Source organism: Ranitomeya variabilis, chromosome 2, assembly GCF_051348905.1.
Source record: "Ranitomeya variabilis isolate aRanVar5 chromosome 2, aRanVar5.hap1, whole genome shotgun sequence".
Classification (NCBI taxonomy): domain Eukaryota; kingdom Metazoa; phylum Chordata; class Amphibia; order Anura; family Dendrobatidae; genus Ranitomeya; species Ranitomeya variabilis.
Genome location: NC_135233.1, coordinates 1,065,451,766 through 1,065,478,871, shown reverse-complemented (window position 1 = coordinate 1,065,478,871; position 27,106 = coordinate 1,065,451,766). Strand labels below are relative to the sequence as shown.

The following is a 27,106-nucleotide window of genomic DNA, read 5'->3' as shown; positions in this document are numbered from 1 at the left end:
GAATCCTCCTTCTACACTATAAAAATTCAGGTGGCGCATCCGCCAAAATACTGGAAATGTTGTGTACGTTTTAACACTATTTTCTAAACGTACGTTGCTACGTCTCTGCGACGCATTAGGACAGGACACTGCCGACGGAAGTGTGAAAGAGGCCTAAGAAAAACAGGTAATATTATACTGACCCACAGGTGGTCCCATCTGATGGGCGTCACAGTCCGGCGCCTCCTATCTTCATACGATGATGTCTGTTATGATCCCTAGTGGCTGAGGATCACAAATAGATCAGCAAGTGATTAAACTAAGGTCGAGCTCTATGGAGATGGTAACTGGACTGATCGCAAATCTGAACCTATCCAAAACAACTAGAGGTAGCCGGTGAACGTGCCTAAAAAATTCCTAGACGTCTCGAGCCAGCCTGAGGAACTAGCTACCCCTAAAGAGAAAGACCTCGCTTGCCTCCAGAGAAATAATCCCCAAAGATATAGAAGCCCCCAACAAATATTAACAGTGAAGTAAGAAGAAGGCACATACATAGGGATGAAATCAGATTCAGCAAAAGAGGCCCACTAGTACTAGAAAGCAGAAAATAGAGCAGGGGTCTATGCGATCAATAAAAAACCCTTACAAAATATCCATCCTGAGATTTCAAGAACCCACACACCAACTAACGGTGTGTGGGGAGAAACTCAGCCCACTAGAGCAACCAGCAAGCGAGGGAATTACATTTTAGCAAGCTGGAACAGAAAACATGATAAACACTGCTGATCAAAAAATGAGCAAACAAAACTTAGCTTATCCTGGATGGACTGGGAGCAAGGTAGTCAGAAGGAATCTGAGTAGCACTGATTACATCGACAGCCGGCAACAAGTGGAAGTAAAACAGAGCTATATAGGAACCTCCCAGAGGATAACGAACCAGCTGATAGCCAGAGACCAGCAGGATAACAGGCAAAGCCACCAGGGGGAGCCCAAAGCAAAAGTCACACCATACCACCAGTGACCACAAGAGGGAGCCTGAACACAGAGTTCACAACAGATGTCCTCTTCTTGTCTTCCTGCCATGGCTCGGGTGCAGGCGTACTTTGTCTGCCCTGTTGAGGGTATAGCAAAGTACTGCAGTGCGCAGGCACCGGGCCTCTCTGACTTTTCCCAGCACCTGCGCATTGCAGTACTTAGCTATGCCCTCAACAGGGCGAAGTATGCCAGCACAGGAAGACAAGAAGAGGATGTCATCGTATGAAGATAGGAGGCGCCGGACCCAGACTGTGATGCCCATCGGACTGGACCGCCCCTGGGCGAGTATAATATAACCTGTTTTTCTCATCTTTCAGGATACATCGGGGGCTTATCTACAGCATTACAGAATGCTGTAGATAAGCCTCTGATGATGGTGGCCTTAGCTCATATACGATTTTTGGGGTGACAGATTCCATTTAAGGGAATAGAAGAATTCAGGATATCTATAAACAGAATGATAGCGAGGAAACATTTAGCTAACATAAATGAATTCAAGTCTCCAGGTCCAGATGAATTACACCACAGAGTACTGAAGGAGATAGCAGTAATCTTTGAAAATTCTTGGAGAACAGGAGAAGTCCCAGAAGACTGGAGAAGAGCAAATGTTCCTATCTTCAAAAAGGGGAAGAAGGTGGACCCAGGGAACTATAGGCCGGTGAGTCTGATGTCTATACCAGGAAAGATATTTGAACAAATTATTAAACAACATGTATGTAATTACCTGGATAAGAATGAAGTGATTAACCAGAGTCAGCATGGGTTTGTAACTAATAAGTCATGTCAGACTAAATTAATTTCCTTCTATGACAGAATCACTGACTGGGTGGATCAGAGAAATGCTGTAGATATAGTATATCTTGATTTCAGCAAAGCATTTGACAAAGTATCTCACACAATCCTTATTGAAAAAAAAATGACTAAGTATGGAATGGACAAGGCAACTGTTAGGTGGATTTAAAACTGGCTTAGTGATCGGACCCAAGGAGTGGTCGTAAATGGCTGCACCTCCAGTTGGTAGAATGTCTCAAGTGGGGTACCACAGGGCTCTGTCCTGGGACCTGTATTGTTCAACATCTTTATCAATGATTTAGATCAAGGAATTGAGGGTAAACTGATTAAATTTACTGTTGACAAAGCTAGGAGGCATAGCTAATACTAGAGAAGAGAGAAGATTCAAAAAGATATAAATAAACTGGAGCAGTGGGCAGCAACTAATAGAATGGTTTTTATCAGGGAAAAATGCAAAGTACTACATCTGGGCAATAGAAATGAAAAAAAGCATATACAGAATGGGAGGAATAGGCCTAAGCAACAGCACATGTGAAAAAGACTTGGGTATACTAATAGATCACGGACTGAACATGAGTCAACAGTGTGATGCAGCAGCAAAAAAGGCAAATACAATTCTGGGATGTATTAACAGAATCATACAGTCTAGATCACGTGAAGTCATTATTGCCCTCTACTCCTCTTTGGTCAGACCTCACCTGGAATACTGTGTCCAGTTTTGGGCACCACATTTTAAAAAAGACATCAACAAACTGGAGCAAGTTCAGAGAAGAGCGACCAGAATGGTGACCGGTCTGCAAACCATGTCCTATGAGGAACGGTTACAGGATTTGGGAATGTTTAGCTTGCAAAAAAGAAGACAGAGGAGACTTAATAGCTGTCTACAAATATCTCAAGGGCTGTCACATAGTAGAAGGATCATCTTTATTCTCATTTGCACAAGGAAAGACTAGAAGCAATGGGATGAAACGGAATGGGAGGACAGATTAGATATTAGAAAAAACTTTTTGACAGGGTGATCAATGAGTGGAACAGGCGGCCACGACAGGCGGTGAGTTCTCCTTCAATGGAAGTCTTCAGAGGCTGGACAGACATCTGTCTAGGATGATTTAGTGAATCCTGCTTTGAGCAGGGGGTTGGACCAGATGACCCAGGAGATCCCTTCCAACTCTACCAGTCTATGATTCTATGATTTGGTGTGGGCCTACTGGTGAGGACTTTGCTACAGATCATTTCCCCCAACAAATTGCAGTGTGTAAACATACCCTGAGCAATAGAAATAAAGAAATGAAAATTCAACCCATAGTTCTCAGTTTTATTAAAACACAAATAAACAAGTCTAACAAAAAGGAGAAAGATATAAATATATTTAAACATAAAGTCTATTACAATGAACTTTACAAATCAATATGTAGAACTAAGCCATGATAGCGATAAGTAACGAAAACATAAAGCCCACGAGTGACATCACCTCTTCCCTCCACAGCCCCACAAGAGTGACATTACCCACTTCCCGACAGCCACAAGGGAGTTACAAATGTGAAGACAATGTGAAGACAATCCAGCTTCTTGGAAATTGCAAAATGTATTGAAAAATAGATAAAAAAAAATCAAAACATGCTAAATTGCAGAGACAGCATAGCAACGCATTTCAAATGCACATGACGCTGTATGCTATGTCTGCAATATAGAATGTTTTGATTTTTTATCTATTTTTCAATAAATTTTGCAATTTCCAAGAAGCTGGATTGTCTTCACATTTTGTCCCTTCGATTCCGTGCTTCTGCGCGCCTACAGCTTGGGTAAGCTGTTTTTATTCTATTTTATTTACAAGGGAATTTCATCCTCCTTCTCTGCACAGTCCTTCATCATCCCCCCTTCTCTGCACAGCCCCTCACCATCATTCCCCCTTCTCTGTACAGCCCCTCATCATCCTCCCTTCTCCGTAAAGCCCCTCCTCATCACCTCACTTCTCCGCACAGCCCTCATCATCATCCCCCTTCTCTGCACAACCCCTCATCATCATCCCCCCTTCTCCGCACAGTCCCTCATCATCATCCTTCCTTATTCACACAGACCCTCATCATCATCCTCCCCTTCTCTGCACAGCCCCTAATCATCCCCCCTTCTCTGCACAGCCCCTCATCATCATCCCCCTTCTCCTCACAGCCCCTCATCATCCTTTCTCTGCACAACCCCTCATCATCCTCCCTTCTCTGCACAACCTCTTATCACCCCCCCTTTTCTGCACAACCCCTCATCATCCTCCCTTTTCTGCACAACCCCTCATCATCCTCCCCTTCTCCGCACAGACCCTCATCATCCTCCCCTTCTCCGCACAGACCCTCATCATCCTCCCCTTCTCCGCACAACCCCTCATCATCCCCCCTTTTCTGCACAACCCATCATCATCCTCCCTTCTCTGCACAACCCCTTATCATCCCCCTTTTCCCCACAACCCCTCATCATCCTCCCCTTCTCCGCACAGACCCTCATCATCATCCTCCCTGTCTCCGCAGACCCTCATCATCATCCTCCCCTTCTCCACAGACCCTCATCATCATCCTCCCCTTCTCCACAGACCCTCATCATCATCCTCCCCTTCTCCGCACAGCCCCTCATCATCATTCTCCCCTTCTCCGCACAGCCCCTCATCATCCTCCTCCCCTTCTCCGCACAGCCCCTCATCATCTTCCCCCCTTCTCACAGCCCCTCATTGTCATCATCATCCTCCCCTTCTCCGCACAGCCCCTCATCATCCTCCCTTCTCCACACAACCCCACCTCATCATCATCCCCTTCTCCACACAGCCCTTCATCATCTTCCCCCCCTTCTCACAGCCCCTCATTGTCATCATCCCCCCCTTCTCCGCACAGCCCCTCATCATCATCCCCCCTTCTGTGCAAAGCCCCTCATCATCATCCCCCCTTCTGTGCAAAGCCCCTCATCATCATCCCCCTTCTGTGCACAGCCCCTCATCATCATCCCCCTTCTGTGCACAGCCCCTCATCATCATCCCCCTTCTGTGCACAGCCCCTCATCATCATCCCCCTTCTGTGCACAGCCCCTCATCATCATCCCCCCTTCTGTGCACAGCCCCTCATCATCCCCCCTTCTGTGCACAGCCCCTCATCATAACCCCTTCTGTGCACAGCCCATCATCATTTAGCCTTCTGGGCACGGCCCCTTATCATCATTCCCTTCTGTGCACAGCCCCTCATCATCAGCCTCCCTTCTGTGCACAGCCCCTCATCATCAGCCCCCCTTCTCCGCACAACACCTCATCATCCCCCCTTCTCTGCACAGTCCCTCATCATCATCCTTCCTTATTCACACAGACCCTCATCATCATCCTCCCCTTCTCTGCACAGCCCTTAATCATCCCCCCTTCTCTGCACAGCCCCTCATCATCATCCCTTCTCCGCACAACACCTCATCATCCCCCCTTCTCTGCACAGCCCTTCATCATCATCCTTCCTTATTCACACAGACCCTCATCATCATCCTCCCCTTCTCTGCACAGCCCCTAATCATCCCCCCTTCTCTGCACAGCCCCTCATCATCATCCCCCTTCTCCTCACAGCCCCTCATCCTCCCTTTTCTGCACAACTCCTCATCATCCTCCCCTTCTCCGCACAGACCCTCATCATCCTCCCTTCTGTGCACAGCCCCTTATCATTATTCCCCCTTCTGTGCACAGCCCCTCATCATCCCCCCTTCTGTGCACAGCCCCTCATCATAACCCCTTCTGTGCACAGCCCATCATCATTTAGCCTTCTGGGCACGGCCCCTTATCATCAGCCCCCCTTCTGTGCACAGCCCCTCATCATCAGCCCCCCTTCTGTGCACAGCCCCTTATCATCAGCCCCCCTTCTGTGCACAGCCCCTTATCATCATCCCCCCTTCTGTGCACAGCCCCTTATCATTATTCCCCCTTCTGTGTACAGCCCCTTATCATTATTCCCCCTTCTGTGCACAGCCCCTTATCATTATTCCCCCTTCTGTGTACAGCCCATCATCATCATCCCCCCTTCTGTGCACAGCCCCTTATAATCATCTTCCCTATGCAGCCGCACTCAAGCAACATCAACCCTTTCCAAAATGCATCCACAGCGCCTCACACTGAGTCCTGGGTCCTCATGCCCGTCTGGAGCAGCTCCTCGGTCCTCTCCTCACAAGGCTCCATTCTTTAGTTCCTCCGTCCCCTCCTCTCCCGCAGCCTCCGCACAGCGCTGCTTCCTGCTATCGGCTCTTCACAGTACTAAAGCAGGCCCCGCCCCTTCCGGTGACGACATCAGTCCCTCAAAAAATCCCCTCCGGTCTAGACGCTGCTGCCCATGGGACAAACATGGCGGCGTGCAGGAGGTCACTGCTGTTAGTGCGGTACCGGACAGGTGAGACGTGCGGTGTCTGATTACAGGTGTGAACTGTGCACAGAGCTCTGCGTCATGTAATGTGTGAGAATGGAGAACACGCAGGAGTGAGCACAGAAGACAGAATGTGTGTGTATAATATGTAATGTGTGTGTATAATATGTAATGTGTGTGTATAATATGTAATGTGTGTGTATAATATGTAATGTGTGTGTATAATATGTAATGTGTGAGTATAATATGTAATGTGTGTGTATAATATGTAATGTGTGTGTATAATATGTAATGTGTGAGTATAATATGTAATGTGTGTGTATAATATGTAATGTGTGAGTATAATATGTAATGTGTGAGTATAATATGTAATGTGTGTGTATAATATGTAATGTGTGTGTATAATATGTAATGTGTGTGTATAATATGTAATGTGTGTGTATAATATGTAATGTGTGAGTATAATATGTAATGTGTGTGTATAATATGTAATGTGTGTGTATAATATGTAATGTGTGTGTATAATATGTAATGTGTGTGTATAATATGTAATGTGTGAGTATAATATGTAATGTGTGTGTATAATATGTAATGTGTGTGTATAATATGTAATGTGTGTGTATAATATGTAATGTGTGAGTATAATATGTAATGTGTGTGTATAATATGTAATGTGTGTGTATAATATGTAATGTGTGTGTATAATATGTAATGTGTGTGTATAATATGTAATGTGTGAGTGTAATATGTAATGTGTGTGTATAATATGTAATGTGTGAGTATAATATGTAATGTGTGTGTATAATATGTAATGTGTGTGTATAATATGTAATGTGTGAGTATAATATGTAATGTGTGTGTATAATATGTAATGTGTGTGTATAATATGTAATGTGTGAGTATAATATGTAATGTGTGTGTATAATATGTAATGTGTGAGTATAATATGTAATGTGTGAGTATAATATGTAATGTGTGTGTATAATATGTAATGTGTGAGTATAATATGTAATGTGTGTGTATAATATGTAATGTGTGAGTATAATATGTAATGTGTGTGTATAATATGTAATGTGTGTGTATAATATGTAATGTGTGAGTATAATATGTAATGTGTGTGTATAATATGTAATGTGTGAGTATAATATGTAATGTGTGAGTATAATATGTAATGTGTGTGTATAATATGTAATGTGTGTGTATAATATGTAATGTGTGTGTATAATATGTAATGTGTGTGTATAATATGTAATGTGTGTGTATAATATGTAATGTGTGAGTATAATATGTAATGTGTGTGTATAATATGTAATGTGTGTGTATAATATGTAATGTGTGTGTATAATATGTAATGTGTGTGTATAATATGTAATGTGTGAGTATAATATGTAATGTGTGTGTATAATATGTAATGTGTGTGTATAATATGTAATGTGTGTGTATAATATGTAATGTGTGAGTATAATATGTAATGTGTGTGTATAATATGTAATGTGTGTGTATAATATGTAATGTGTGTGTATAATATGTAATGTGTGTGTATAATATGTAATGTGTGAGTGTAATATGTAATGTGTGTGTATAATATGTAATGTGTGAGTATAATATGTAATGTGTGTGTATAATATGTAATGTGTGTGTATAATATGTAATGTGTGAGTATAATATGTAATGTGTGTGTATAATATGTAATGTGTGTGTATAATATGTAATGTGTGAGTATAATATGTAATGTGTGTGTATAATATGTAATGTGTGAGTATAATATGTAATGTGTGAGTATAATATGTAATGTGTGTGTATAATATGTAATGTGTGAGTATAATATGTAATGTGTGTGTATAATATGTAATGTGTGAGTATAATATGTAATGTGTGAGTATAATATGTAATGTGTGTGTATAATATGTAATGTGTGTGTATAATATGTAATGTGTGTGTATAATATGTAATGTGTGTGTATAATATGTAATGTGTGAGTATAATATGTAATGTGTGTGTATAATATGTAATGTGTGTGTATAATATGTAATGTGTGTGTATAATATGTAATGTGTGTGTATAATATGTAATGTGTGAGTATAATATGTAATGTGTGTGTATAATATGTAATGTGTGTGTATAATATGTAATGTGTGTGTATAATATGTAATGTGTGTGTATAATATGTAATGTGTGTGTATAATATGTAATGTGTGTGTATAATATGTAATGTGTGTGTATAATATGTAATGTGTGTGTATAATATGTAATGTGTGAGTATAATATGTAATGTGTGTGTATAATATGTAATGTGTGAGTATAATATGTAATGTGTGTGTATAATATGTAATGTGTGTGTATAATATGTAATGTGTGTGTATAATATGTAATGTGTGTGTATAATATGTAATGTGTGTGTATAATATGTAATGTGTGAGTATAATATGTAATGTGTGTGTATAATATGTAATGTGTGTGTATAATATGTAATGTGTGTGTATAATATGTAATGTGTGAGTATAATATGTAATGTGTGTGTATAATATGTAATGTGTGTACAATCTATATCGGCACAGACATAATCTGTATGTGATCACCGACCAACCGGCAACAATTCTGCCTCACGGACCGGTTGGTTTTTCTTTAACCCCTTAAGGACCAGGGATATTTCTGCTTTTGTGTCTGTTTTCCGCTCCCCTCCTTCCCAGAGCCAGAACTTATATTATTTTTCCGTCAGTATGGCCATGTGAGGGCTTGTTTTCTGCGGGACGGGTTGTTCTTTTGAACAAGATGATTGGTTTTACCATGTCGTGTACTGGAAAACGGGGAAACAAATAAGGTGAAATTGCGACAAAAAGTGCAATCCCACAATTTTTTTTTTTTTTTACCATGTTCACCAAATGCTAAAACTGTCATTATGATTCTCCAGATCATTACGAGTTCACAGACACCAAACATGTCTATATTCTTTTTTTTATTTAAATGGTGAAAAAAAATGTTGTAAAATTTTTTTTTTTTTTTAAAAGTTGCCATTTTCTGAGACCCGTAGCGTCTCCTTTTTTCGGGACCTGGGGCTGGAGGAGGGCTTTTTTTAGCGTGCCAAGCTGACGTTTTTATTCTCTCCAGTTGGGGGTAGATATGATGCTTTTATCGCTTGTAATTGTATTTTATTATTCCCCCCCCCCTTTTTCGCCCAGCCCCTCATCATCATCATCCTTCCTTCTTCGCACAGCCCCTCATCATCATCCTTCCTTCTTCGCACAGCCCCTCATCATCATCATCCCTCCTTCGCACAGCCCCTCATCATCATCATTCCTTCTTCGCACAGCCCCTCATCATCATCATCCCTCCTTCGCACAGCCCCTCATCATCATCATCATCCCTCCTTCGCACAGCCCCTCATCATCATCTCCCCCTTCTTTGCACAGCCCATCATCATCATTTCCCCTTTCTTCACACAGACCCCGGTCATGCCAACCCATCGGCGACCCATGGTCATGTGACACAAGTGCCAATGGCGTGGTTTGTGACGCACTTCCACCGCATGCATGTTATATCCCGCCGTCATAGGTTGATATCAACATATAACATGGATCACGATTCCACCCGTGGCTGTTAGGGGCACATAACAGCTGATCAGATCAGATGTGCCTGAAAAGGTGCGGGCTCGTCGCTGGAGCCTGCACCTAACAGGGGCAGGCACCTTATGATGGACACTGCACATTATTGGGTGTTAGGGGGTTAAGAAGCCCTCCTACTCTGCACTCATTACATGTATTGATGGCACCTGTTTGATCTTGTTACCTGTGTAAAATACACCTGTCCACACACTCAATCACACTCGAACCTCTCCACCATGGTCAAGACCAAAGAGTTGTCTAAGTACACCAGGGACAAAATTGTAGACCTGCACAATGGTGGGATGGGCTACAGGACAGTAGGTAAGCAGCATGGTGAGAAGGCAACAACTGTTGCCACAATTATTAGAAAATGGAAAAAACACAAGATGACTGTTAATATTCCTCGGTCTGGGGCTCCATGCAAGATCTCGCCTTGTGGTATAAGGACGATTCTGAGAGCGGTCAGGAATCACTCCAGAACTACACGGGAGGACCTGGTAAATGACCTGAAGAGATCTGAGACCACAGTCTCAAACATTACCGTTAGTGACACACTACACCGTCATGGATTAAAATCCGGCACATTGGGTCCACCTGCTGACGCCAGAACAGGCCCATTTGAAGTTCGCCACTGACCATCTGGATGATCCAGAGAAGTCATGAGAGAAGATCCTTTTTTTTTTTTTTTCATACCAATTTTTGGTATCAACTCCACTCACCGTGTTTGGAAGAAAAAGAAGAATGAGTACAACCACAAGAACACTATCCCACCTGTGAAGCATGGTGGAGGAAATACTTTGGGTTTGCTTTTCTGCAAAGGGGACAGGACAACTGCATCATATTGAAAGGAGGATGGATGGGGTCATGTATCGCAAGATTTTGGCCAACAAATTCTTTCCCTCAGTAAGTGCGTTGAAGATGGGTCATGTATGGGTCTTCCAGCATGAGAATTGCCCAAAACACACAGCCAGGGCAACCAAGGACAGGAGTGGCTCCGTAAGAAGTATTTCAAGGTTCTGAAGTGGCCTAGCCAGTCTCCAGACCTGAGCCCAAAAGAAAATCTTTACAAGGAGCTGAAACTCAGTGTTGCCCAGCGACAGCCCCAATGTCACGATTCAGGTTTGGATTTGTGGCATCTCTGGTACCGTTACAATTTTAATGTAGCTTTTTCCTTTCAGGTCAGCAAGGGTTAATGTCTGTTTTCTTGCTGGCGGCTGCTGTGTTTGCTGGTCAGCTGATGTGGGTGGTGACCACTCCCACCATCCTTTACAAAGTGCTGAAAAATTCTGCTTATACTCTAGTATATACGGTATTTCTCTTTTGTTCATTTTGTAAAATTATAAAAATAAACTATTACCGCTGCTGTTTTGAGATCATTCTTACTTTGCATCATTTTTTCCACAGCCGTCTAACACTTTTGCACAGTGGTGGATGAGTGATGTGAGGTTACCTGTAAATGTCTTAACAGTATCGTACCGCTAATAGCTGCAAACCACACGGCCACCATGGGGCTATTTATTAGTTCCTTTCAGGACTGAGCCCTTAACTTTCCAGCTTCTCATTTTCAATGGTATCTGCAGCCTTAGGATGGTGGAGGACAGAGCAGTGCGCTCCCTGTGCCACCTTTCAGCCTGTTTATCTGTTGCAATGATGTGCCTAGGATATTGGAGGATGGACCAGTGCGCTCCCTGTGCCATCTTTCAGCCTGTGTGTCTGGTGCAATGATGTGCCTAGGATGGTGAAGGACGGAGCAGTGCGCTCCCTGTGCCACCCTTCAGCCTGTGCGTCTGGTGCAATGATGTGCCTGGGATGATGGAGGACAGAGCAGTGCGCTCCCTGTTCCACCTTTCAGCCTGTGCGTCTGGTGTAATGATGTGCCTAGGATGGTGGAGGACGGAGCAGTGCGCTCCCTGTGCCACCTTTCAGCCTGTGCGTCTGGTGTAATGATGTGCCTAGGATAGAGGAGGTTGGAGCAGTGCGCTCCCTGTGCCACCTTTGAGCCTGTGCGTCTAGTGCAATGATGTGCCTAGGGTGGTGGAGGGCGGAGCAGTGCGCTCCCTGTGCCACCTTTCAGCCTGTGCGTCTAGTGCAATGATGTGCCTAGAGTGGAGGAGGACGGAGCAGTGCGCTCCCTGTGCCACCTTTCAGCCTGTGCGTCTAGTGCAATGATGTGCCTAGGATGGTGGAGGTTGGAGCAGTGCGCTCCCTGTGCCACCTTTCAGCCTGTGCATCTAGTGCAATGATGTGCCTAGGATGGTGGAGGATGGAGCAGTGCGCTCCCTGTGCCACCTTTCAGCCTGCGCCTACTCTGCAAATATTTTTTCGCTGAGTTAAGGAGGGGTCCCCGACTATGTGGCCCCCTGATTTCTATATGTCTCTGTTACAGGATGATCCAAAATCAGCTCTTCCCTTCTCTTCTTACAGGAACTTTGACCCCTGCCAGACTCCTTAGTGATGGAGAATCTACAACGTTCAAACCTCCGGTGAAGCCAATAATCATAGATAAGAAAGTGTCAGAAGAATCGCAGAAGCGGTGAGGCTGCGCTTTATAATGTGATTTATGACGTGCGACTTAAGAAACTACGACCCCCATCATTTCCTGGTAATGGCAGATCAATCTTCTGTTGGGTCTCGGTGTTTTGGGTCCAGCGGTGACGTAACGTCTACATCCGTTTAACGGCTGTGCTCAGTGATTGACTGCAGCGGTGATGCGTGCTATTGATGTGACATCACTGCTGCTGCCAAAACACTAAAACCAGAGTACTGGAAGGGAACCTATACTGGACCTGGGCAGATCAACTACCGGCATTTTGTTATTTAGGTATATAAGATTGTTTGGGGTCTCTTTTTCGTAACCCTTTCCCTACTGAGCAATGTCTTTTTTTTCCCCTTTTGTCTTTTCCTTTCATTTTTTCAGAGAGCCACAACTTTATTAATAATAATAATAATAATAATAATAATAATAATAATAATAATAATAATATTATTATTCTGTCGACACAGGATGAGTTGTAGTTTTGAGTGACCCAATTAATGGAAAAACAAACAAAAAAAAGTCAATTCTGCCATTTTATTTATTTATTTTGGAGTTCATTTTACGACATAAATGATTTGACGATATGATTTCATAAGGAGAATTCTGCTCATACCAAACTGGTAAAGTTTACTTGTTTATTTAACCAGTGCTAAAAAAAAGACTAAGAAAAGATGTCACCATTTTACGAGACCTGGACATTTTTCATTTTTGAGTGAATGGAGCTGTGCGAAGGCTTGTTTTGTGTATGACGGGGTGACCTTTCTATTGACATGGTTATGGAGTATATATGATGTTTTGATTGAGGGTTTTTTGTTTTGTCTTCTAAACAGAATCTGCCAGTCGGGTTAATACATTTTATCAGTGATGATACACATTTTTTATTTATTTATTTTTATATTGTTCAAAACTTTTTTTCACTTTTTTTTTTTTTCAAGTTTTTTTTTTTTAAGTCCCCTTAAGGAATTTGGCTATAAACATAAGGATGAATGACCTCGGGGAGATCAAAACATCCGGGGGCAGTGTTCTGGATCACTGCGTTGAGAAACACGTGATGGTGTCTCCGCAGTGTTGGATGTTTTGATCTCCCCGAGGTCATTCATCCTTATGTTCATACCCTTTTTACCAGGCACTGCTCCTAATAGCCAGTTTCCTACTCCACACTGATGAGGGGCAAATACCCTGAAACAGCTGTCTGTGGATGGATACCATGTTTTGGCATAGGTGGTTTTCCTTTATTGGATGCTGCCCTTCCCGTGGTTGTTCCTTCCCGGTGAAAGACCTGGCTATTCATTGCTTGCATTGAGAAACACGTGATGGTGTCTCCGCGGCTTTTCTGCATGCCCTTAACCCCTTTCTGCCATTGGACGTACTATTCCGTCCATGTGGGGTGGGCCCTAATTCCCAAGGATGGAATAGTACGTCCAGCAAGATCCGCCACGCTCACGGGGGGAGCGCGGCCGATCGCGGCCGGGTGTCAGCTGCCTATCGCAGCTGACATCCGGCACTATGTGCCAGGAGCGGTCACGGACCGCTCCCGGGACATTAACCCCGGCACACCGCGATCAAACATGATCGCGGTGTGCCGGCGGTACAGGGAAGCATCGCGCAGGGAGGGGGCTCCCTGCGGGCTTCCCTGAGACCCCCGGAGCAACGCGATGTGATCGCGTTGCTGCAAGGGTCTCTTACCTCCTATCCCTGCAGGCCCCGGATCCAAAATGGCCGCGGGGCTGCATCCGGGTCCTGCAGGGACTACTTCCGGGTGCCGTGCAGGCGCTGGTAAGCCTGCACGGCTGTATGTCAGATCGGTGATCTGATAGAGTGCTGTGCAAACTACAGATCGGTGATCTGACAATGTCCCCCCCTGGGACAAAGTAACAAAGTTAAAAAAAAAAAAATTCCCACATGTGTAAAAAAAAAAAATAGAAAAAAAGAAAAAAAAATTCCTAAATAAAGAAAAAAATTTAATATATATTATTCCCATAAATACATTTCTTTATCTAAATTAAAAAAAATCAAACAATAAAAGTACACATATTTAGTATCGCCGCGTCCGTAACGACCCCACCTATAAAACTATATCACTAGTTAACCCCTTCAGTGAACACCGTAAAAAAAAAAAAAAAAAAAAATCGTATATATCGTATAAAAGCGCCAAAACATTAAAAAATGATATAAATGAGGTATCGCTGTAATCGTACTGACCCAAAGAATAAAACGGCTTTATCAATTTTACCAAATGCGGAACGGTATAAACGCCTCCCCCAAAAGAAATTCATGAATAGCTGGTTTTTGGTCATTCTGCCTCGCAAAAATCGGAATAAAAAGCGATCAAAAAATCTCCCGTGCCCGAACATGTTACCAATAAAAACGCCAACTCATCCCGCAAAAAACAAGACCTCACATGACTCTGTGGACTCAAATATGGAAAAATTATAGCTCTCAAAATGTGGTAACGCAAAAAATATTTTTTGCAATAAAAAGCGTCTTTCAGTGTGTGACGGCTGCCAATCATAAAAATCTGCTAAATAACCCGCTATAAAAGTAAATCAAACCCCCCTTCATCACCCGCTTAATTAGGGAAAAATGTAAAAAATTTATTTATTTCCATTTTCCCATTAGGGTTAGGGCTAGGGTTAGGGTTAGGGTTGGGGCTAGGGTTAAGGCTACAGTTAGGGTTGGGGCTAAAGTTAGGGTTAGGGTTTGGATTACATTTACGGTTGGGAATAGGGTTGGGATTAGGGTTAGGGGTGTGTCTGGGTTAGAGGTGTGGTTAGGGTTACCGTTGGGATTAGGGTTAGGGGTGTGTTTGGATTAGGGTTTCAGTTATAATTGGGGGGTTTCCACTGTTTCGGCACATCAGGGGCTCTCCAAACGTGACATGGCGTCCGATCTCAATTTCAGCCAATTCTGCGTTGAAAAAGTAAAACAGTGCTCCTTCCCTTCCGAGCTCTCCCGTGCGCCCAAACAGGGGTTTACCCCAACATATGGGGTATCAGCGTACTCGGAACACATTGGAGAACAACTTTTGGGGTCCAGTTTCTCCTGTTACCCCTGGGAAAATACAAAACTGGGGGCTAAAAAATAATTTTTTGAGGAAAATTTTTTATTTTATTTTCACGGCTCTGCGTTATAAACTGTAGTGTAACACTTGAGAGTTCAAAACTCTCACAACACATCTAGATGAGTTCCTTAGGGGGTCTACTTTCCAAAATGGTGTCACTTGTGTTTTTTTTTTTTACTGTTTAGGTACATTAGGGGCTCTGCAAACTCAATGTGACGCCTGCAGACCATTCCATCTAAGTCTGCATTCCAAATGGCGCTCCATCCCTTCCGAGCCCTCCCATGCGCCCAAACAGTGGTTCTCCCCCACATATGGGGTATCAGCGTACTCAGGACAAATTGGACAACAACTTTTGGGGTCCAATTTCTCCTGTTACCCTCGGGAAAATACAAAACTGGGGGCTAAAAAATAATTTTTGTGGGAAAAAATTTTTGTTTTATTTTTACGGCTCTGCATTATAAACTTCTGTGAAGCACTTGGTGAGTCAAACTGCTCACCACACCTCTAGATAAGCTCCTTAGGGGGTCTACTTTCCAAAATGGTGTCACTTGTGGGGGAGTTTCAATGTTTAGGCACATCAGTGGCTCTCCAAACGCAACATGGCGTCCCATCTCAAATCCAGTCAATTTTGCATTGAAAAGTCAAATGGCGCTCCTTCGCTTCCGAGCTTTGTCATGCGCCCAAACAGTAGTTTACCCCCACATATGGGGTATCGGCGTACTCAGGACAAATTGTACAACATCTTTTGGGGTCCATTTTCTCCTGTTACCCTTGGTAAAATAAAACAATTTGGAGCTGAAGTAAATTTTGTGTGAAAAAAAGTTAAATGTTCATTTTTATTTAAACATTCTTAAAATTCCTGTGACACACCTGAAGGGTTAATAAACATCTTGAATGTGGTTTTGAGCACCTTGAGGGGTGCAGTTTTTAGAATGGTGTCACACTTGGGTATTTTATATCATATAGACCCCTCAAAATGACTTCAAATGAGATGTGGTCCCTAAAAAAAAAAAATGGTGTTGTAAAAATGAGAAATTGCTGGTCAACTTTTAACCCTTATAATTCCCTAACAAAAAAAAATTTTGGTTCCAAAATTGTGCTGATGTAAAGTAGACATGTGGGAAATGTTACTTATTAAGTATTTTGTGTGACATATCACTGTGATTTAATTGCATAAAAATTCAAAGTTGGAAAATTGCGAAATTTTCAAAATTTTCGCCAAATTTCCGTATTTTTTACAAATAAACGCAGGTAATATCAAAGAATTTTTACCACTATCATGAAGTACAATATGTCATGAGAAAACTGTGTCAGAATCACCGGCATCCGTTGAAGCGTTCCAGAGTTATAACCTCATAAAGGGACAGTGGTCAGAAATGTAAAAATTGGCCTGGTCATTAACGTGCAAACCACCCTTGGGGGTGAAGGGGTTAAGGAACTTGGACTTTCGACCCTCTGATCACTTTCACTAGATGCTGCTATTCTACAGTTTCCTGTAAAACGCCAGGTTGGTCTTCCAAGGAGCACAGTCATGGCAGGCACAGGGGTCTTCAGCAATCCTCAGCTGCCATGTCATTGATTGCACAGCAGGAAGCTGACAGGTGCGTGGAGCGTTGTAACCCCTGGACTGCGCTCCTGGAAAGGCCAATGTGCAAGTTTGACAGTGGTAGTTAAGGTTTTAACAGCAGGGAGTGCAGCTCCGCTCGCTGCTGTTAGGGGCAGGTGCGGGCAGTGTAACACAGCCATCATCTGCTGGGTATAGTGTGGTTCAGCTGCTGTTAGGGGCAGGTGCGGGCAGTGTAACACAACCATCATCTGCTGGGTATAGTGTGGGTTCAGCTGCTGTTAGGGGCAGGTGCGGACAGTGTAACACAACCATCATCTGCTGGGTATAGTGTGGGTTCAGCTGCTGTTAGGGGCAGGTGCGGGCAGTGTAACACAACCATCATCTGCTTGGTATAGTGTGGGTTCAGCTGCTGTTAGGGGCAGGTGCGGACAGTGTAACACAACCATCATCTGCTGGGTATAGTGTGGGTTCAGCTGCTGTTAGGGGCAGGTGCGGACAGTGTAACACAGCCATCATCTGCTTGGTATAGTGTGGGTTCAGCTGCTGTTAGGGGCAGGTGCGGACAGTGTAACACAACCATCATCTGCTGGGTATAGTGTGGGTTCAGCTGCTGTTAGGGGCAGGTGCGGGCAGTGTAACACAGCCATCATCTGCTGGGTATAGTGTGGGTTCAGCTGCTGTTAGGGGCAGGTGCGGACAGTGTAACACACCCATCATCTGCTGGGTATAGTCTGGGTTCAGCTGCTGTTAGGGGCAGGTGCGGACAGTGTAACACAACCATCATCTGCTGGGTATAGTGTGGGTTCAGCTGCTGTTAGGGGCAGGTGCGGGCAGTGTAACACAGCCATCATCTGCTTGGTATAGTGTGGGTTCAGCTGCTGTTAGGGGCAGGTGCGGACAGTGTAACACAACCATCATCTGCTGGGTATAGTGTGGGTTCAGCTGCTGTTAGGGGCAGGTGCGGGCAGTGTAACATAGCCATCATCTACTGGGTATAGTCTGGATTCAGCTGCTGTTAGGGGCAGGTGCGGGCAGTGTAACACAGCCATCATCTGCTTGGTATAGTGTGGGTTCAGCTGCTGTTAGGGGCAGGTGCGGACAGTGTAACACACCCATCATCTGCTGGGTATAGTCTGGGTTCAGCTGCTGTTAGGGGCAGGTGCGGGCAGTGTAACACAGCCATCATCTGCTGGGTATAGTGTGGGTTCAGCTTCTGAACCGACATCATGCATGGGGACCTGACAATGGACGAAATAAAGTCGTAATTGCCGAATCAGCCGAAAACATCGGGAAACCCCGACCTTCACCCGCAGTGACTGTAAAAAAATTGCAGATGAAGGTAGAGGGAAAAAAAAATTTGGCAAATTAAAAAGAACAGTAGGGTGAAAATGTAAACAGGCGAAAAACACAAAATATTAGAAAGGAAAAAAATTGTGTCCAATATGTACAGAGTAACGCTCATCACATCTGTGACGGAGGCCCCATCACAGCTCGGGGGATCCATTGGGCGCCGATGACAGATTCGACCCCGCGCCGTGGTTCTTACTATATGTGGAGGAATCTGTGTCTTATCCTTATTTCTACATTTTACCTTTTTTTTAATTTGTTACGCAGGTTTTTGAGCCCAGAATTTATACCCCCTCGAAGCAGGAAAAAACCCCTGAAGTACTATCTGGAAAGACAGGACATGATAGAGCGGAGAAAAGTCATCAACATTCCCGAGTTTTACGTAGGTGCGGGAAACTGTCGCTGCAGTTACATAATACACGTCAGGGGGCATTTATCTATAGTGCCAGGATTTAGATATTAGGATGGGTCATCAATATCAGGACTGAGGGGATCAGGCACTGTGCACCCCCACCAGCTGTTACCAGGTCCCTTTTGAAGCTAATAGGAATTGAGCTGTAGTACCCGAGAATGGCCACTGCACAATGCATAGCGCTGTGACATCTCAGCTCTGTACACTGAGCTGCGATCAACTGTTCAATGGGGGCGCTGGGGTGGTGCCATAGGGAGGAGATAGGAGCGGTACAGTAGAGGGGACTGTGTGCAATTGGGCGTGCACATTATGGAGGAGCCAGGAGCTGTAGAGAAGAGGGGACTGTCTGCAATTGGTCATGTGCATTAGGAAGGAGGCAGGAGTGGTACAGTAGAGGGGACTGTCTGCAATTGGGCGTGTGCGTTAGGAAGGAGGCAAGAGCGGTACAGAAGAGGGGACTGTCTGTACTTGGGCGTGTACATTATGGAGGACACAGGAGTAGTATAGTAGAGAGGACTGTCTGCAATTGGGCGTGTGCATTTTGAAGGAGGCAGGAGTGGTACAGTAGAGAGGACTGTCTGCAATTGGGTGTGTATTAGGGAGGAGGCAGGAGCAGTACAGTAGAGGGGACTGTCTGCAATTGGGCGTGTATTAGGGAGGAGGCAGGAGCAGTATAGGAGAGGGGACTGTCTGCACTTGGGCGTGTATTAGGAAGGAGGCAGGAGCAGTACAGTAGAGGACTGTCTGCAATTGGGCGTGTATTAGGGAGGAGGCAGGAGCAGTATAGGAGAGGGGACTGTCTGCACTTGGGTGTGTATTAGGAAGGAGGCAGGAGCAGTATAGGAAAGGGGACTGTCTGCAATTGGGCGTGTATTAGGGAGGAGGCAGGAGCAGTATAGGAAAGGGGACTGTCTGCACTTGGGCGTGTATTAGGAAGGAGGCAGGATTGGTACAGTAGAGAGGACTGTCTGCAATTGGGTGTGTGCGTTAGGAAGGAGGCAGGAGTAGTACAGTAGAGGGGACTGTCTGCAGTTGGGCGTGTATTAGGGAGGAGGCAGGAGCAGTACAGTAGAGGGGACTGCCTGAAATTTGGCATGCATTAGGAAGGAGACTGGAGCAGTATAGGAGAGGGGCCTGTCTGCACTTGGGCGTGTATTAGGAAGGAGGCAGGAGCAGTATAGGAAAGGGGACTGTCTGCTATTGGGCATGTGCATAAGGCTGGAGTCACACTGCCGTATTCCTCCTGCGATAATCGCATCGCACTGCACGGACTGGCCGGCACCTCTCCTGACCCAAGCATGACTGCATGATGGATTACTATGCAGCTGTCATGCTCAGGTCAGGAGAGCCATCAGCCAGTACAGGTTTTACGATGCGATTCTCGCAGGAGAAATACGGCAGTGTGACTCCGGCCGTAGGAAGGAGGCAGGAGCGGTACAGTAGAGGGAACTGTCTGCAATTGGTCGTGTGCATTAGGGAGGAGACGGGAGCGGTACAGTAGAGGTGCAGGGGAGGAGAGGATGGTGCACATTATCGCAGTGTGAATACGTGCTGATGGTGATGCTTTACATGTTGACACTAACCCCTTCTCTGTCGGCTCCTCCCTCTGATCACAGGCAGCATTCTCGCTGTCAGTGTGGCTGATCCTCACGCAAGTGGAAAACTCAACAGATTTGTAGGCCTTTGTATAGACCGATCTGGACACGGCCTGGGGGCCACATTTCTGCTGCGAAACATAATTGATGGACAAGGTTGGTGCAAACCCCTTTTTTTTTTTTTTTTTTTTATATTAATTATGGTTATGTCTGCATTTACAGCTACTTTCCAATATTTACACAAATGTGCTCTGCTCAGGTTTACAGCTCGTCCACAGGAGTCACTTGTAGCAGTCCAGTCACAGAGCATGCCCACAACACTCCCATGGATGTAAATCAGATCACAGAGCATGTCCACAACACTCCCATGGACGTAAATCAGATCACAGAGCATGTCCACAACACTCCCATGGACGTAAATCAGATCACAGAGCATGTCCACAACACTCCCGTGGATGTAAATCAGATCACAGAGCATGTCCACAACACTCCCATGGACGTAAATCAGATCACAGAGCATGTCCACAACACTCCCATGGATGTGAATCAGATCACAGAGCATGTCCACAACACTCCCATGGACGTAAATCAGATCACAGAGCATGTCCACAACACTCCCGTGGATGTAAATCAGATCACAGAGCATGTCCACAACACTCCCATGGACGTAAATCAGATCACAGAGCATGTCCACAACACTCCCATGGATGTGAATCAGATCACAGAGCATGTCCACAACACTCCCATGGATGTAAATCAGATCACAGAGCATGCCCACAACACTCCCATGTATGTAAATCAGATCACAGAGCATGTCCACAACACTCCTATGGATGTAAATCAGATCACAGTGCATGTCCACAACACTCCCATGGATGTAAATCAGATCACAGAGCATGTCCACAACACTCCCATGGACGTAAATCAGATCACAGAGCATGTTCACAACACCCCCATGTAAGTCACTCAGGTCACGGAGCATCCCAAAGGAAAAGAACATAAACCAAAACCTGTCTAGTCTAGACGTTCCTGTAGTGCATGTGACTGCTGTATCTCTGTATCCGCTGTCGGAAGCTCGGGCAGGATGACCGCCCCATAGTTGTGTAACAGACTGAAGTTTATCTTTGCGTCCTATAGAGCTGCGTATCCCCTCATCCTCTCTGCCCCAATGTCTTGTAGGTGTGGAGATAAGGTACGAGATTTACAACCCCCTTATCCAGGAGATCCAGGTGTTAAAGCTGGAGAAGAGAGTGGATGACGCGCTGTTCTACCTGCGGGACGCCCTCCCGGAGTACAGCACTGTTGACGTCAATATGAAGCCCGTCGTTTGCCTGGAACGAGAGGTCCCTGTGAACCAGGTGAGGAGCATCAGGAGCAGGGGAATGGTGCACGTCTCCTCAGCCAGGGGCAATGTATGGGACGAACTTCTTGTCAGGTTCTTATTAATTGAGTGCAGCATGTTCAGGGAATATGTATATTATATATGGTCTTTAAAGGGCTATTTCCAGTCTTTTAAAGGTATAGCCTGAGTTGTTGGGGATAACAGCTTCATTTGGATTAATTATTTATAATTAATGGATAGCAGCTTTATTTGATAAAGAGAGATTTCTACATTACTGAGATAGTAGACGACAGTTGGTGCTTGGAAGATTCTATGCTTTACATAGAATCTTATAAGCACCAACTGTTATCTCCTATCTCAGTGTATCCTCTGAATACAGATTTTACCCATGAATTGAGAATGAATAAAAAGTCCAGGATGAGAGAGAAGATTTCTCTGTTATTCCCAATATCACAATGCAGTGTAGCCTTCCATGTGCACATTTATTCAGTTGTGCCAATGTGACTCATTTTTAAACCTGCCTATATTTGCACGTATCGGCAGTGTGCCTGTGTTGTGGTAACTAAGGAGCGATGTACTGCAGTATGAGGCTCTGTATGGAGGGGACAAGAGGAGCGCTACACTGGAGGATGGCACTGTATATGTAAGATGTAAAGGAGAGGTTTACTGCAGGATAGGGCTCTGTATAGAGGGGCTGAGAGGAGTGGTGTAGTTTAGGATGGAGCTCTGTATAGAGGGGATAAGAGGAGTTGTATAGTTTAGGATGAAGCTCTGTATAGAGGGGATAAGAGGAGTGGTATAGTTTAGGATGAAGCTCTGTATAGAGGGGATAAGAGGAGTGGTATAGTTTAGGATGGAGCTCTGTATAGAGGGGATAAGAGGAGAGGTATAGTTTAGGATGAAGCTCTGTATAGAGGGGATAAGAGGAGTGGTATAGTTTAGGATGAGCTCTGTATAGAGGGGATAAGAGGAGTGGTATAGTTTAGGATGGAGCTCTATAGAGTGGATAAGAGGAGTGGTATAGTTTAGGATGGAGCTCTGTATAGAGGGGATAAGAGGAGTGGTATAGTTTAGGATGGAGCTCTGTATAGAGGGGATAAGAGGAGAGGTATAGTTTAGGATGAAGCTCTGTATAGAGGGGATAAGAGGAGTGGTATAGTTTAGGATGAGCTCTGTATAGAGGGGATAAGAGGAGTGGTATAGTTTAGGATGGAGCTCTGTATAGAGTGGATAAGAGGAGTGGTATAGTTTAGGATGAAGCTCTGTATAGAGGGGATAAGAGGAGTGGTATAGTTTAGGATGGAGCTCTGTATAGAGGGGATAAGAGGAGAGGTATAGTTTAGGATGAAGCTCTGTATAGAGGGGATAAGAGGAGTGGTATAGTTTAGGATGAGCTCTGTATAGAGGGGATAAGAGGAGTGGTATAGTTTAGGATGGAGCTCTATAGAGTGGATAAGAGGAGTGGTATAGTTTAGGATGGAGCTCTGTATAGAGGGGATAAGAGGAGTGGTATAGTTTAGGATGGAGCTCTGTATAGAGGGGATAAGAGGAGAGGTATAGTTTAGGATGAAGCTCTGTATAGAGGGGATAAGAGGAGTGGTATAGTTTAGGATGAGCTCTGTATAGAGGGGATAAGAGGAGTGGTATAGTTTAGGATGGAGCTCTGTATAGAGTGGATAAGAGGAGTGGTATAGTTTAGGATGGAGCTCTGTATAGAGGGGATAAGAGGAGTGGTATAGTTTAGGATGGAGCTCTGTATAGAGGGGATAAGAGGAGTGGTATAGTTTAGGATGGAGCTCTGTATAGAGGGGATAAGAGGAGTGGTATAGTTTAGGATGAAGCTCTCTATAGAGGGGATAAGAGGAGTGGTATAGTTTAGGATGAAGCTCTCTATAGAGGGGATAAGAGGAGTGGTATAGTTTAGGATGGAGCTCTGTATAGAGGGGATAAGAGGAGTGGTATAGTTTAGGATGAAGCTCTGTGTAGAGGGGATAAGAGGAGTCGTATAGTTTAGGATGGGGCTGTGTATGGATGAACTGATAGATATACTGGATGATGGGGTTGTACATAGAAGGGCTGGGAGGAGAGATATACGGCTGGATAGGCCTCTAAATAGAGAGATTAAGAGGAAGTGATAGTTTAGGTTGGACTTGTGAGGCTGGAAATAAGACGGTTAAAATCCGCGCTGCCAGTGGTCCAGAGATGAGCAGGAGATGGGAATAGTAGAATTAGTCAGTTTCTTCCTGACACACAAGATCATTATGGTTTGTCCTCATTAAGTGTTTCACTTCCAAACGCAATGGCTAACAAACTAGACCACTAGCAGCATGGGTTTTTAACCACTTATTTCCATTAAAATAATTTTCTTCACACCTTGGATCTGCAGCAGCATTCTTCTAAGCTTTCATAGGGGTTTTGAATCTCAGAATCCCCTCCCCAGGTGAGCATAAATGGTGTATCGCTCTATTTTCTACTCTGTTAAGATCTTACTGTGTTTGTCTTTCCACTTTTTCCTTTGCTCATCGTTTAAGATGGGGCTCTGTATGGAGGGGCTGCAAGAAGAGTTATACTGGAGGATGGGCCTTGTATTTCAGCATACTGCCATAGGATATGGCTGTATACAGGGGTCTGAGAGGAGAGATCTACTACAGGATGAGGCTGTGTATACATGGGCTGAGATTAGTTGAGCTCTGTTTGTTGCTGACAGATCAGTTTTGTAAAACTACAAGTGCTGCTCCATGAATGCTTATGATAGAGGATTATCTTCTGCCATATGCATCAGTAGAGTGGCATTTGCAGTTTCACATTGCTGATCTGTCTACTGTAGGCAACAAGTATATTCACAATTGGATTGCATGCAACAGTTGGGTCAAGGGTTGTCAGTAGAGCGGGGTGTTACACCCCTCACTAATCATAGAAGATCGTAGTCCTCTTCAACAGTTGCAAAGTGACTTTATTGCAAAGTGACTTTAGTAACTTTGTGACGTACAGCATAAAGATATGCCAGCTATAGTATGTTTCCTTGCCACAATCTGTATCGGACGTTTCGATCCTCTCTGGTCTTTCTCAGTAATGTTGCTTCAGGTAAGATAACAGAAGGGCACACTATGAGTGTATGTACAAAATATACATCTGAAAAGAAAAGAATACTTGCTCCTATCACCAAAAAAATACCAAATAATAGGGCCTATCTCACTATTCCAGCATGTCCAATAATGTCTCCTGTAGGCACTGCATGGTCAACTTCCGCAAACCAAAACCTCTGTAAATTGCAGTAAAACTCTTGGGAATTTGCTGCTTATTTTTTAACACTATCTGATGCAGATTTTACCTTTACTGTCTCCTCCCCATAAGATGCAAGTAAGGATGAAGCCGCGACCTTGGTCCAAACGTTGGGAACAGGAAAAACACAACATTAAAGGGATCAATTTTGATTACTATCTTCTGGAGAAGCACAAGGCGCGAGCGAAGAAGTCTGCCAAGCCGTGGGAGAAGTTTGACATGCTGAAGATATACGACACCAGCAAAATAGAAAAGAAGATATTAGAGGAAGTCACCCAAAAACTGAGCCAGTCCAAGAGCAGTGCGTGAACAACAAGGCAGCGCGGAGATTATTATGTGTCCTGTTAATAAATGCTTTCTACCCTACTGTTGGTGTCAGTGACTGGATGCAGACGTCTTATGGTCCTCCATCTTTAAATTGCTGACAATAGCTGCTATACATGTGTGCGCACTTACTGTACGGCGGGGGCTCAGGAGCAGAGTCCTCTCGGTCATTGCCGGCACAGATCACTCCTGCCGGAGATTCAGCTGCCTCTGCTGACATCACGGTGATAGAGCAGCCGCATCTTTTACTCCATGCTCTGTCGACGTGGTGAGACTGCCAAGCCAACGTCATTCTGATTGGCAGTCGGCTCCCCCCTTTAAGTAGCGGGAATCCGGCTGTCAGTCATCAGAAGTCCTGCCACATAACATCAGCAGAGGCAGCTGAATCCCTGGCAGCAGCGGTCTGTGACCTCTGTGCCGGCGATGAATTGCGGCGGGCACTACAGGCGGGAATGTAGCAACCAGACTGCAAAGTTTTTTTTTTTTTTTTTTTCTGGATGCAATTGTAACAAATTCCCAGTAGTGAGATGCACTTAATCTATGACGTCATTTAGCTTCCAATAATGCTGTATTAGAAAGTAACTCATTATGAACGTAAAACAAACCCCATCTTTTACAGAATAGATTTTGTTCTTTTTTTGTTTTGTTACCTTTTCATCATGTCACACACTTTTGAAAACGTTGGATAATTTCTCAGTGTCTGCCAGTGTGCGTGTACACAATATATACTGGATATTGTCCTCTCTTAGGGTCACAGAGAGGAATAGGACGATAGATCAGGGGAAGAAGCTTCAATTTGTTCTTCAGAAGTGTAAAAATACAAGGAGAACAGTTTAGTGGAGTTTAAGGGCTTGTTCACACGATCCTTTTTTTCCTGCGGATTTTTCGGGTCCTGATTTGGAGAACCCGCAGCGCAAATCCGCGGTGGTTTTCCTCTGCTGTTTTTTGTCCTGTTTCTCCTGCGGATTCCACTGCGGGTTTCCAACTGCATTTTCCTATTGGTGCTGTTGGAAAACAGGAGCGGAATCCACAGAAAGAATTGACATGGTACTTCTTTTTTTCCGCAGAAAATCAGCGCGGATTTTCGAGCGGAAAAAAGGATCGTGGGAACAGCGGATTTTGTTTTCCATAGGGTAACATTGTACTGTACCCTGCATGGAAAACGGCTGCGGATCCGCAGCTGCAATTCCGCTGCGGATCCGCAGCAAAAACCGCAGCGTGTGAACATAGCCTAACAATGTTCTGAGACCGAACCAGACTCGTTATGACCGATAGTCTGTAAATGCTGAACAGCTAATACCTCCCATTATTTCCCCCTCCAATCACTCCCAACCTAATATAAATGCCTGAAACCTGGCCTGCGTAAAACCCGTGCCCTTGAAGCCCACCCCCTGCTCCCCTCTCTCTGGATCACTGGAATGCCCGCTCCGTCTGCAATAAACTCCATGTGATTCATGACCTCTTTACCTCTTGTAGTTTTTCCTTCCTGGGCCTCACCAAACATGGCTGACACTCTGACACAGCCTCCCCTGCTGCACTATGTTACGGCGGCCTCCACTAAACCACACTCCTCGCCCTGGCAACAGACATGGTGGAGGAGTGGGCCTTCTCCTTTCTATCCACTGTACCTTTAACCCAATCGCACCTTTTCCCTCCCTCCTTTTGAAGTCCACTCTGTCCGCACCTACTCTTACCTGCCACCTCCAAGTGGCTGTGGTATACTGACCTCCAGGCCCGGCCACTGCCTTTATTTACCTTTTCTCCACCTGGCTCCTTCACTTAATGCTGACATTCCCATCATCATCATCATGGGTGACTTCAATATCCCCATTGACACTTGGCAGTCAGCAGCCTCCAAACTCCAG

General features: G+C 44.6%; 1 protein-coding gene across 1 annotated transcript; it reads left to right on the top strand.

Annotated features, from left to right (window-relative positions):
- Window positions 1-6,061: 6,061 nt before the first annotated feature.
- On the top strand, window positions 6,062-25,283 carry MRPL19 (mitochondrial ribosomal protein L19). The gene is made up of 6 exons (XM_077291534.1): window positions 6,062-6,200; window positions 12,200-12,308; window positions 18,554-18,672; window positions 20,315-20,449; window positions 21,473-21,651; window positions 24,990-25,283. Exons 1-6 carry the CDS (start codon window positions 6,155-6,157, stop codon window positions 25,224-25,226), a joined length of 825 nt encoding a protein of 274 aa, XP_077147649.1. The 5' UTR covers window positions 6,062-6,154; the 3' UTR covers window positions 25,227-25,283.
- Window positions 25,284-27,106: the final 1,823 nt, after the last annotated feature.

What these genes read in the sequence shown, in the direction of transcription:
- MRPL19 (XM_077291534.1), top strand. Translation starts at nt 6,155, where the DNA reads ATGGCGGCGTGCAGGAGGTCACTGCTGTTAGTGCGGTACCGGACAG. An exon ending in GTTAGTGCGGTACCGGACAG is followed by an intron (nt 6,201 to 12,199) that starts GTGAGACGTGCG and finishes CTCTTCTTACAG; the next exon opens with GAACTTTGACCCCTGCCAGA. An exon ending in AAACATAATTGATGGACAAG is followed by an intron (nt 20,450 to 21,472) that starts GTTGGTGCAAAC and finishes AATGTCTTGTAG; the next exon opens with GTGTGGAGATAAGGTACGAG.